This window comes from Bradysia coprophila (assembly GCF_014529535.1).
Source record: "Bradysia coprophila strain Holo2 chromosome X unlocalized genomic scaffold, BU_Bcop_v1 contig_173, whole genome shotgun sequence".
NCBI lineage: Eukaryota > Metazoa > Arthropoda > Insecta > Diptera > Sciaridae > Bradysia > Bradysia coprophila.
Window position 1 is genome coordinate 3,799,263 of NW_023503302.1, and position 13,721 is coordinate 3,812,983.

The following is a 13,721-nucleotide window of genomic DNA, read 5'->3' on the forward strand; positions in this document are numbered from 1 at the left end:
GAGCAATGTTTCAAAAACATAATTTAAAATGTGTTGTAGATTACGATGGCTATTGTCTAAATATTGATGAGCACTGTGCTACTCTTGCTTCTTGTCTTTATCTTAAGATCTTAAGTTCTTAAGTTCTTAAGTCCAAGTTCCTACAGGTAGATAAACATCGAATAATAATAATTTCCTCCTCACTGAAAGTGTTATTCTCAAACAAAATGCTAATCTTTTCAGTCGATAAATGGTTTGGCACCTAGTTGACTAATTTTTGGCGAATTCAACAGCATGTTTCCTGTGTTATTACTAAGTACCTTCTTAAATATGTAGAGGTAACTGGGGCAGGAAGTGGAAATTCAGAAGTTTTCTTGTATATCTTCTGCAGTCGGGCTTAGAATTCAATTCATTCATATGGTCTTAACTCCTAGCCTTAGATCCCGTCGTCCGATGTTTCTGTAGATCGACCATATAAGTAATATCGACAATCTATGAGTACTCCAGATCATCCATTTGTTTTTGACTATGGGTGTAACTCAGGACTATTAACCGGTCACATTAGTGGTTCTAGCATATGATTTTATGTTTTTCAACATACGTATAAGCTACTCAAGCTACTGCATTAGTTTGATTTCCGGAACAATAGAAAACAGCAAATCTTTGGTTTCGATTCTATTTTGGTATAATATCTTGAAAAAACTTTACGATTTCATTTTATATAAAATAGACATAAAAATGCAATATAAAAAATTGAAATAAATAAATTTAAGTTCTCGTGGTACTGGTACATTTATAGTTCTTATGGTTCGTCTCGTGTGTGTATAAACTTAATTATTTTTGATGAAAATATTTCAAAAGACAAAATAAAATATTTAAAATATTAAATTGAAAATAGAAACTAAACTCTACACGTTCATGTACTCGTGACGCACACGTTCATTTCCATTGTCACAATTACTGTTTGCGTAACTAGAATGGCACTCATTAACTGCATGTACAATCTTCTTATTGTTCTCCTGTATCTTTGCGTCTAATTCGTTTAAATTTTTATAAATTTCATTGATATTCTCTTTACTCAGCACAATATCGTCGGTACGATCGGTGCGCTTATTGAAATTAACATTTTCGCCCTTAATCACCACCGTCGGATTGATGATGAAATTTGGCTTGAATGTGCTACAAAAGTCGGATGGACGTTTCGTAATGGATCCGTATACGGATTCCGGTTTTTGTACTTTAATTGGCTGAACGGTAACCTCATTTTCTTTGGTCTCTTCAATGGTATTTAGTCCCGAAAAGTTCATGTAATCATGATGGACATGATGGTCCATTGTCTGTTGATGCACCGGTATATTCGATGGGAACATTGAATAGTTTTCCATCAAATCGAATTTGGTGCCGCCAAAAATCGGCTGCGGTCTGTCTTCGATAGTCGGTGTTGAAGCTGGCGTTATGACCGGTCTTGGCGTCGGTGGAATCAGATAATTGTCCATCAGACTACCCGGCAGGCCGACTCGACAGGTATTATTGGAGAACACCGGTCTGCGTTCCTCTTGATCCGAATGAGTTCCACTATCTCCCAGGCTAGCACCACTGCACGCGCTCCCCGTACTCATTCGGCCCGATGACGACGAACTCGAAATGCTCTGTAGACTTAAACTGCTCATCGGTCGATGTGTTTTCGAATCGTCGCCGGCATCAGCATTACCATCGTCCGAACTGCTGGATTTGTTGCGGAAGAATAATTTTTTGAATTTTTTGACGCGATCGAAAGGCGTCGGTCGTTTCATTTTCTCTTTCATTTGGGCCTGGATTCGTTCGTACTCACAGCGCATCTTCTCCAGTTGCTCCTGTCGCTCCTTGTCACTCTGTTTGACGTCATTACGATTTTTCCAGGACATGACCAACTGTTCCACTTCCTGGATGGTAAATACGTGATTCTTGAAATCGTTCATAATCTCGAGCAATTCGTCATCGGCACTCGCCTTCGAGCTGCTATCGCTTTTAACCAGCGATTTATTAGACTTTTTGAAATTCATTTTTAAATGCGACTGATGGTCAACATCGATCGGTGTGGATGGATTGATTACTTTTCGGTTTGTCGGTTGCATTTGATAGTTGGCATTTTCGCAGAGAATCTTTAATTCCACTGGCCTGTTCGACGGTTGTGTAAGATAATCGCCGAAATCGTTGTCCACTTTTCCATTATTCACTGGAATGTTTGACGGCTGAAGCAAATAGTCGGATTGACTTTCGTTCGACGAATTCAATGATTGACAATTCTCCAACAGATTCGAGCACTCCTGGCTGAACTGATCGGTCCTGTTCGTTTCATTGGACTCGAAATAGTCCGGTTCCAGTATTTTCATTTCGTTGGTCAGCACCTCCAGCTCATTGGTCAGTTTGGTATCATTCAGATTCTTGTTGACCTCGTCATCTTTCGCGTAGTCGACGTTGATGTAGTTTAAATTTGAGACTGCGTTTGTCGAACCGCCTGAATCTTGGTCGCTGCCACTCATTTCCATGTAGCCTTCAGTTGATATTGGCGGCGAACTTTCCTTCCTTTCCAAATTGGAAGGCTTTGTTCCGTCGAGCGATTTCTCCTCGATCATGACTTGGGTCGATGATGTATTGGAATCGGTTATGCCCTTGAAGTAATGGTACATTGTCGTGAATTCGTTCATTTGCTAACAAGAGGAAAGTGAGGAGAAAATTTAGTTTTGCTGAATGAGAAAAAAGAAACGTTCGTCATCATACCACAAAACTACGAAGAGTTGCACTTAATGCAATAAATCCCGAACTTTCAGCTAACTCAGGTGGCGTTTTTCCCGCATGATTTCTAATGTCACAAGCAGTTTCACCGCCTGGACATTCCATTAACTGCATGCATAAATGTTCCAGGCCCCATTTGGCAGCGAAATGCAACAATGTTGGATACTCCTCGGAGCCTGTAAACGATCCAATGAAAATTTATTAAACTTTATTTTCCGACACACAGTTTCACATCGACTTACTGTTGTCCTTATTCGCACGAAAGATGGGATTTTTGACCGGTTCCGTAGTCGACAGCAAATGGAAATTCGGTGGTACGTTCTTCTGAAATGTTTGCGATAAGTACGCGTCCAATGCAGTTCGATCGGAGTTGTTGATGCCCAGCGAATGGCACATAAATTCGAGTGGCGATTCTTGGGCCTTGAGAATGTACTCCAGTTCGCGTAGACGACTTTCACATTTCACCGGTCGGCTGCCAAGCTCTTTTTCATTCTTAATGATTCGAATTTCGATCATTGTTGATACTTCCATGCAAGAGTCTGTGTTCAAAAAATTCAATGTTAATTTAGTGCTTAACGTGATTGCAACGAAGTCGTTCATTCAGGGCTACGAAACTCTCTAAAGTGACATTGCAACATTTTTGTAATTAGCAGGAAACGAACTAGCGTTAACCTAACGTAGTCGGTATCCTCTGAGAAAATCTAAGCTATTGCTCCAGTGGGTTCACTTCCTTAAGGCCAGAAATCATAATTTAAGTGGACTGCGACTTTCATAGCCAGTTATGCTTCGCTTAATTCTTATGTGATAAGCAACAGGCATCAATAAGAACTTGACTTTGATTTTAACGAAATAATGTGAACAGTGGTCATACACCATCACGGGAAAATATAGTTCTGGCAGTCTAGACAGTACAGATGTCCAAAAACTCATGTCTATGATCTAGAAGCAGTACTACGGTCCTCTTCTGCCATTGGACACAACTAAGTGAAAAATTGTTCACTAAGTAAATGAGCCCTAACACATACAAACTTCGTCAGTTACATTGGTTAGTTTCAAATGTTTTTCACAATAAAAAAAAAATATTTCAACAAAACCTCACCTGGTATAGAGAACTGCAACGTGTACGGATTTCGCTTCTTAAAGTTCAATATTTCAATCATCTCTCCAGACTTATCGATCTTAACCTTGACCCAGTCGTCTTTCATCAACGGTTCATTCAACAATGCAACCACTTTGTTCTGTCCGAGTTTCACCTTTCTCGGCAACACGGTGAATGCTTCGTTCGGGCAGGACTTGTTTGCCATGATACTCGTTTCCGAGCAAGGCGGCCGTTGGCACAATGCTCGACCCAATATGTCGGTAGCAATGCCCAGCACGTTGCCCACCAACGATTGATCATGATTTTTGACCACACATCGACGCCATTTTTTGAATGAAGGCAGAGCTGCTTAATTTGGTGGATTTAAAACAAAAAAAAAAGTTCACATTAAACCAAACGAACAAAATCGACGGCCATTTCAAGTGCAAACTAACCATTTTTATGAATTTCCAATATTTTGTCCTCAGACACTTCAAGTAGTATTCCCAGCACGATATCAGGTTTCAATAGAACCGATAATTGAGACATTAGGAAATGTGATGGAAGTGCTATTAACGATGAACATAGTATAACGATTTGAAGTTTGGTTGATTGACATCTTTTTGCAATGTCTGATGTTATTGGTATTTCATCGATTTTGATGTGAAGAAAACTAATGAGCAATAGAAAAGAGAAAAAAAAATATTGAAAATTACTTAAATCACTCAACCTTGAACATATTGAGTGCAGTGATGAAAATGTGCGTACAAGACCAAAACAAAAAAAAAAACATTTTTCGGAGCAATAGTAATTTACGTAGGAGAGACCGAAACGCCGCAAATTTATTGTGACCAGAACTTTTATTCTGGTTCGAGCCGAAGAGCTTTAGGGCCAATCTTTGGAAAATTGACTTATTGAACTTGCTAAAATTGCTCAACATTTGCTAAGATTTTCCAAAATTTTAGCAAATCTTGGAAAACCTTACCAAATTTGGAAAATGTAGCAAATCCATTTTCTAAAAATAGCCTTTGAAGAGCTCATACTAAAGAGTGTATATTCTTTGTGTGTATATTTAGCGAATCATTAAGCGAAATGAACAGTTCTTGTGTTTAACAAGTAAAGGATATTCGTTTTAACTAATGAGTGACATTGCATAAGTTGTTCCTTTGACAATTTTACCGAACTGGCGAAGTGAAGCTCTATACACCACAGACCGAGCTATAATTTTCGAGAGACTTTCACACTTATTCCGTTGGATCGTTTTCGCTAAAACAACGACGAGGTGAAATGCAGTGCTTTCGTTACACGAACAACGAAAAGTGATTTGGTTTTTAATTTAAATATTCGACTCATGCAACTCCTTAGCCGTGCTAAAATACTCACTTAAACGGCTGTCTGCCTCTCTGTTTAGTTATTTTATCGAAACGTGTTTTTAAGAAATTTGCCCAAAGTATTGCCGGTTCACTTTGTCGCGATGTTACAATTAATATATCATCCATTCCGTATGCGTCACCTATAACATATAAAAAATCGGAGATTTAAATTTTGCTTATTTAAAATTCGATTTATTGAAAGTTTGAAATTGCACGTATTTTCGTTGGAGTGCTACGAAATCAATAAAAATTACAGCAATAAAAACCTTGATAATAAAATAAGATTATAAAAACACCGAACAACCAATTCAGCGAATAGCATCGCACAGTTGAAAGAGTGTTAAAGTAAAGAAAAAAAATCGTTTACCGAAAATTGCGTGCCAATTTTTACAAATCAAAATTTGTAAGTTATTTTCTTATGAAAAATCGATTTCTTAGAATTTGGATCGACTTAGTTTTTTGTTACACCACTGCTTCTTCTTTGTTTTGTTTCATTTTGCAAATGTGGTTACACTTAAGGAATATGTATTCAGTTATATGTTGCTTCTTCGAGTACTTATGACATACACCACATGCGAATGAATTTCGTATGGACAATCTTTTGTGTATGAGAACTTTTCACATATTTGATATTATATTTTATGGAGTTTCGGTGTTTGCTTAAACACACTTTGCGATAGTGAGGATAGAATTCGAAAAATAAAAAAACAGACAAAATGCAGACAGTATGGGTTATGGGACTGAAATGTGTCGCAATTTTTAGTTTATTCTCATATCTTTCGCAAATAAAGATCATCGTTGGTTTGTATTGCATATCATTTGAACGTAAAATTGTTGAATTTGTCTGATCATCTTATCAACTTTGAAAGTTTCGTTTACAGAGGAACGATTATTGTTTGTTTGTTTTTTCAGTTTTTCCTTTTCATTATTCGAAAAAGTTTATCAATGAAAGGTTTCTATGTGTTCTGTGAGTCTCTTAAATAAGCAAGTAGTGGTAGGTAAACTACTTGCTAACTTTTCTAATCACTAATTAGGCACTCTGCCCTCAAAACTAATCTCTTAAGTCCAAGTATTTCGTGGTCAGAAAACCATTCAGAAACAACAAGCGTATCCCGATGTAATAATTGAATCTGTTACCTCATTTGTTTAAGCTATTTTCTAGTGTTGATAGGAACATCTTTTACTTCACTAGTTTAACAATAAATTTGCTATAATAGTGAACCCTAACCAGAGCCCATCACTTATTTGTTGCCAAAGGTGCCGATAACAGTTATATCGATAGTCATCTCCGTTAAAAGATCGATATAATTGTACAATTTCTGAATAATTTTGATGATAAACAAAAGATTGAGTCTCCCGAGAAAATTGATTGTTTACTGCACAAAAATCTGGTCTAATAAATAAAATTCCGAGCCACTTAAAGAGACACAGTGAGGACGTTTAAAGTAACTTTAATTTGTCATTGCTCTAGTTTCTTGCATCATATTATAAACTGGTAACTTTTAAATTTAACTAACAAGATTAACTGAATAGTGAAGACATCACATGTGTCTTCTAAATTTCCTTAGCTTGTATGTCTCCACGGACGGATAAATTTGTGCAGTAAGTAGGAAACGATGCTTGCATCAAACATTTCATCCCAATTAGTAAATGTCTACACTATAATCCCAGCGCTTTTACCTTTATATGTTGATGAAAAGAGTTATAATTAGCTCGGCATTTAGTTTTACGTTTATTTATGTTTACAGACAGGTGCACTTTGAATCACAAATACTTTTTTTTCACGGTTATAAGTTCACGGTGTTTCGTCAATGTAAACTTAACGTTTCAATATCTTGTAATTTCTATCGATATAGTTCCCCGTTCTTCTTTCATATATTTATATTTCGAACCATCAAAATCAATCAATTAATAAACAACGATTATATTGCCTCTTCTCTTCCATTCATCATAATTCCACTCACTGTTTTAATAAATTTTTTATGTATGATGATTCAATTCAATAACCCTAACGATTTTTTTATTGTAATTTTATTAATCAAACTCTATTGATATCTCAATAAAATTCTTTATTTTTCCACTCATTTTACAATAAACAAATATCGCGCGGTTTTATTAATCTATCAAAGAACAGACACGAAGTATTGTCTACATTGATAAAATGAAGAAAGAAAAATTTATTTCGTTGAGTAAAAACTAACTTGATATTAAACCCATCGATCACATACCACCAACGAAATTTAACTGACTGACGACGCGTTTATATTCTTAAATTATAAAACTTTGTTTGGCAACACTTTTGTACAGTGTGATATTCCTGTACTTTATGGTATTGTATTCTAGCAGCAGAGAGTGTGTTTTGAAGTATTAGATCCCGTCTCTATACGCCATTTACACATGATATACAGTAGAACGATGTGTGTAAATAATAAAAATGAATGATAAACTGCAGTATATGCGTATAATATAGCACGAGAGAGTTTTGTTTATAAATAGAGGTTTCATTTTAATAATAATAAAAAAAAATCAAAACAATCAACACTGAGAGTTATGAGATTTTCTTTTTTTTTGTTATAATTTTGGGTTACTTAAAACGCATCGTATTTATTTACTTCGGCAGTGTAGAGTACGAGCTACTAGCACGTTTTTTTATTGCAATATTATTGTTTTCCTACTACTATAATGTGCATCGTGAATAAGAAGGAGTGGGACTCGCACGTATCTACGGTTTGAACACACTTTTGTATATTGGAAATCTCAACTAGTGCAACTATTTCCTCTAACCTCTTTAAATGTAATACTACAACCTCAAACACAAAAAAATTATTTGCTTTTTGCTTACGACGACTAAAGTTTCGTAGAAGAATCAACAAATATCTCGGATATTGTACTTCAATTGAAAATTTTAAAAATCTCACAAATTTAAGATTGTTTGGAAATTGGAGCACATGGAATCATTTTATCTCTCTTTCGTGATTTGTTTAGATGATTAGCTATTTTAATCGCAAGAGCATCGCTAATCATTAAATCTGTTACATATTTTGTTTAAAATATCACCAAGTGTTATTCTATCCAAATCTATTACTTCATTAGTTTTCCCAAATGTTTTGACAAGTTGACTTGTGCGGTTTTTTGGTTTAACTGAGTTAACCAGTCCAGCCTTTTACATTGAACACCACACATCTAATAGACCAATACGATTACTTCACATCGTTTGAGACTAAGATCTGCATTTCTATTTTTTACGTACATACATAAATGCTGTTCCGAACATGGTTTTGTAAAAAAAATAAACAAAAATTCTTTTTACATCTTTTAATAGCAACCTTCGAGGCAAAATTCATATCCAACAACGTTACAGTTAGTGAATATTTTAATAAGGGGTTGTCAAATGTGTAATTCTTTCGTTATTAAACATTGACCGAGTGGAAATGGTTTGGTGATTTACTTAAATAACTGAAGTACGATATAAAATCAACGGTGCATGGAATGAACACACTCCTATTGCAATAAAATAGAATTTACAGAATTAGAGGGCAAAAAAACGGACAGTGTGTCCCTTGTGTAAAATCATTTATGCACTGTTTGGTCTCTTAACGATGATACATTGACTCCGGTTTTGGTGGTTTATTGCTATACAAGTGTACCGATGCAATTGTTATGATATTAAAAACAGTTAGGTTTTTTTATTAATTATGCATCACACATCACATACTTAAAACACAACAATTCACAGCCCGTATTGATTCACCGGTGTTTAACCTTTCGCAGAAAGCAAGCGTGTCATTAGGACAGCTATTATCTATCACTTGATTTGAGGCGATGGCGTTTTACAAAATCTAAAACGAAGAAAAAAAATTTTTGGATAGAGGTACATAAGCTGCAGGGAACAGATAAATCGCGATAAAAAAATTGCATTAGAGGGATAGATGCAAGACTATCGTTCTAAGCAGATAAATTTTTTACTTCATTCGTTTTGAAATTTACTTTGCTATATAACACGACGTGTCGTTCATTTTAGTTGTCATTGTCGATAACAAATGAGCAATCTTCCAGTAATTGTAACTATATTATTTACGGAACAATAAATAAACAAATCGTCGCGTCGTGCACTCGCAGTTTGGTTCAATAAATTAGGTGCAAAAATATGTTTGTCTTTAAAAATGTAGGTAAAAAAAGTGGAAGTAAAATTACCAGACCGCATTCTATCCGAGATCTACCATTATAATATCCAATAGTAAAAACTGAAAAATGGTTTCCTTTTCACGTTATTTACGTTTTAATGTTCAATAACAAGAAAATGTTGTGTTTTCAAACATTTTAAATTTTACGCTTAATACAATTATATTGCAGTATGGTGTTGTATTATATATACAACACGTGCGTCTTTGACATCGCGTGCAGTTCCATATTATTATAAATATAGCATTCAGTGTGGCATATTATTTTATATTTACATTTGAAGCGCAAGTGTAAGAATTTTCCGGATATGCTATTTATACCGTTATGCTTACAAAAACATAATCAAGAAAACAAAAACAAAAAAAAACCTCAAATGCAATACATTGTATATAATTGGAGGAAATGGTAGAACATATAAGAAAATGGTAAGTGCAGCAAAATGGAAATGGAAATCGGAAATGTTAAAATGTCATTTGCGTTCGATCGGTTCAGGGTGTGTCATCGATAGGTGTTGATAGTTTCTTGTTGTGGACTCATAATTCATAGTCATTAATCACAGTGGGTGCTGCAGATTGAGTTTGAAAAATGCGTCAGTGAACCTAAACCGAAGTCAAGGGCAGTAAATGTTCTACATTTTAAAAAAAATGTTTACTCTAAATGTTGTAAGAAAATCAGGGACTGCTTTTGGGAAACATGTTCCCATATTTTCTTGATTTATCCCACATTTTCATAAATTTTCTTGTTTTTTCCTTAATTTTCTAAAAAAATTTTTTGAATTTGTAAAAATGTAGAGAAATTCGGGAAAATATGGAAAATTTAGGAAGACTTAGATAAACATTGCAGAATTGAGGAACATATTCTACTCGAAATGGGCCATGTCTCTTAGACAGAATTTTGACAGAAGAGCATCAAAGTTTGTCAACTGATGCATGGCTCGTCGAAGTATCTCTTTAAGTCTGTCCACCGATGGAGACGAACTGTAAACATTGCGACTGGAGCACCTGAAATGGATATTAGTTCAATCGCCAGATCGACCACCACCATCTTTTGTTCGAATCCTAAAGTGCAGCTATTTATATTCATGTCAATTAGCATCCAACTATAAAAATGATTGAACGACATATCATCAGAAATATTTGATTGCTTTCTACCAGCGAATAACATTTTTTTTTGTAAAAGGTTTGCCGTTTATTTTTATCACTCAAACCAACCGAACATTTTCTCCTGGAACTCTGGTTCCCTTTAAAAGTAATTACATTTTCACATTATGATGAATGGTTTATAAAAGACGAAGTAAATAAACTCTTAAAAATCATCACATATGGCAGACGAAAATAGTGTCTGGGTCTGACTGGAAGTAGTAAAAATTTTTGATTTTTTTTTTGTTTTAATGACTTTGTACATGTATGTCAACAAAATCGTTCCGAGAGTCAGGCTTCAAGGAACTTTTAATTACATATGTATATGAAAGATGCCAATGTTCTTTTATTGCTTAGTTGGTGATCGTTGATCATTAAAATAAAACCAACAGAAAACAAAATGTAAGGTACACAAAAACATAATAACACCAGCAGTAGCAGCATCACTTTTATACCTTTCGTTTCGGTATACGATTTTTATTTGGAATATAGTAAACAGATTTCAGAAAAATGAATTTGATTTCACTTCAAAGAACATTCAACAAACAAAATGTTGCTCGTGATTGGTATCAATTAATGTTTATGCTATACGTAGTTCTACGCAGAGAAAAATGTTGGATGAAATTCGAATCTTTCACAGATGGCTAGCATTTAATCTTTTCTGCTAATTCCGAGGCTAATTCTTTTGATGACAGTTTTTGCGATAGATAGAAGAAAAAATCTTTTACTTCATTAGTTTTACCATACACTTTACTATCTAATAAGGTCACTTTAGTCAGCGTTTATGTATAGGTCGTTTTGTCAATAACAGATGGTATAGTCCTTTTGAAAGAGTCAGTTCAAGTGGGGACGACATAGTAAATCCAGGCAGTAGCGGTTCATTTTATCTCGGATGTCAAATAAACGACCTAACACACTGTATGAAAATGAACTTAAATGAACGCTGACACAATTGATTTAATTCTACTTCGCAAAATATAAGGCTACTAAATAATTCAGGTCCCTATTCCAATCAAGTGGTCGTGCCTAGTATTTACCCTGTCGTGCTATTTTTAAAATACATTTATCTAAAAGGGAACACCAGCTATAGCATATAGCTCATCACTTATACGTGTCGTTGTCGTCGATAGCTGTTGGTTAGGTGTTGGTGTAAGGTTGGTATATGGTTAGTATATGGCAATGACATAGAAACATTCAATGTCTCTATGTAGAACCAAAAACTTCAGAAAAAATATTCAGTTTTCAAATTAAGGTGAAACAATAATTTAACAAAAACTTCAAATTTCTTGGCGAAAGCGATCTGTTATCGATCTCAAAATTAGATTTATGTTCAGTACTCAGTAATCTCTTCGAAACAATAAATAAATCTTCGAAGAGTTATTTACTCTTAAAGAAGTAGTCTGACTGAAGATACGATGTCAAATTGCAGTTTATTTTTTGGTGTGCCGACAAACTATTCTTATTAGACTAATAATGCGTATATAATGTAATCATGTTCAACAAGGTACATTGCGTAGCACATAAACACATTTTGTTTTAATGAAATAAACAGCGTATCAAATGGCAAAGAAGCATTTTTATAAGAAGGAGAAGCTGAAACCGGAAACCACCAGTTGAGTTTCATTATCTGTTTAAAATATGACTTCATTTTCGTTATTAAACTTAGTTTAAAACCTTATAAGTAAACTTCAGAGTTGATTCTATTCGACAAACGCAATGTTATTCGAAAGAACGTATACCGAAAGCATCCAGCCAGACGCATATTATAACAGCACCATAAACTATTTCTTTTACTTTAAATAGGATGAGATAAAGACAATTTGTGTTTTACTCTTTGTGTTGCCGAATTTGAATTTATTTGTTGTTGTGACGGGGGCATCATTTATCGTTAATTCCGTCTTGTGATGGATCAGCGACTTCTATTTTCTGAAGTTATTTATTTGGAACCAAAATTGTAATTATACTGAACGGTTTCTGGGGATCTGACGAATCTTTTAGTTGTTGTTGTCTTACCCAAAATACAGTTACAGTTGAGATGAACGAGATAAATACGGCAATAAGCCATCATCGTACGGTATTAATGTATCTGAAAATACTGCATTGAATCGAGGCAGCATGTGGATTTTATTTTAAAGAACGAAATTAGCTTTTTAATCCATGGTATTCATGGCCATGATCATATTTTTTCGATGAATTTAAGCAGAGTATGAATCAAAAAGAAATGTGTTTTAGAGTTTGAATACCTTGCCTTGAATACATCTTTACAATAGGATTGTTAAAGCTTTTTGAGACCTATAAAGTATGTGCTCAGTAGGAGTTCTCGGGTACTCCTTTTAATCGAAGTATCTTTAGCAGAGTTATATCCTTTTGCTTCTAAAGTTTTTACATTAATTAATTAAAGGGTGTGAAGGGTGTGGATTTTTGTTAAATTTCCTGAAAATTTCTTTCTATATAATGTTTGCACATCCGACATTCACGAAGTCGCAGCAAAATTTTGAACGAAATTAGTTTTCAATGAGAGAACGCAACGCACTGCATTGAAGACTGTGATTATTTGTTCTTGTAAAAAATTTCGTTAGAATGTCGTAACATCGTTCATGTAGTGAATTGATACACTCAACTGAAAGGAATCAATAACTCGTTAAAATTCTCCACAAAAACCATAGACCATGTTGTGTTAGGAAAGTTGAAAACAAAAAATTTAAAATTTCGTTTCAAATAAGGTCATTCTTGTCGCTCTTGTCACTTGTTGTACACAAACACATATTTTTTTTTGGCAAACATATGGTTACAACATGTCGAATCGAATAACACATCGGTTCACAAAGACATTTTGAATTTTTCTTAGTTTCGAAATGCATCATTGTGCACTTTAAACATTCAAAAATGTTAGCCACCATGGCTGTGTCACTTTAATATTCCGACAATGCGAAAAGAGGGACCCTTTTTTATTGGTTACATAGAGGTACACATTTGAATAGCATCCAGACAAAACAAATTACTGAAGGTTTTCAGTTTTGTTTAAGCTATATGAAATCTATTAACGACTGGCCCGCATCGAACTTTTGTCCTTTCTGACACGTTATTGATTTGCTCAAAACTGCTGGACAAAATAATCGAACCCTTGGCTTAGTATTGCAATGACAAATTGTGATTCAATGGAAAGGTATCAGTAAAAGGTCTCGTTGAAAAACG

General features: G+C 34.7%; 1 protein-coding gene across 3 annotated transcripts in view; it reads right to left on the reverse strand.

The window, feature by feature from the left end:
• Nucleotides 1-783: 783 nt before the first annotated feature.
• Nucleotides 784-13,721, reverse strand: part of LOC119068220 (phosphoinositide 3-kinase adapter protein 1) — a 34,499-nt gene continuing 21,561 nt past the window's right edge. For 2 of the 3 annotated variants that reach the window (XM_037171716.1, XM_037171715.1), the window contains 6 exons: nt 5,216-5,345; nt 4,288-4,505; nt 3,854-4,198; nt 2,997-3,293; nt 2,740-2,930; nt 784-2,669 (listed from right to left, as the gene is read on the reverse strand). In XM_037171716.1, the coding sequence (XP_037027611.1) occupies nt 888-2,669; nt 2,740-2,930; nt 2,997-3,293; nt 3,854-4,198; nt 4,288-4,505; nt 5,216-5,345 (2,963 nt within the window). In that variant the 3' untranslated portion in view covers nt 784-887. Of the gene's footprint in view, nt 2,670-2,739; nt 2,931-2,996; nt 3,294-3,853; nt 4,202-4,287; nt 4,506-5,215; nt 5,346-13,721 lie in introns of all 3 variants that reach the window. The other variant, XM_037171713.1, reaches the window with a different exon arrangement.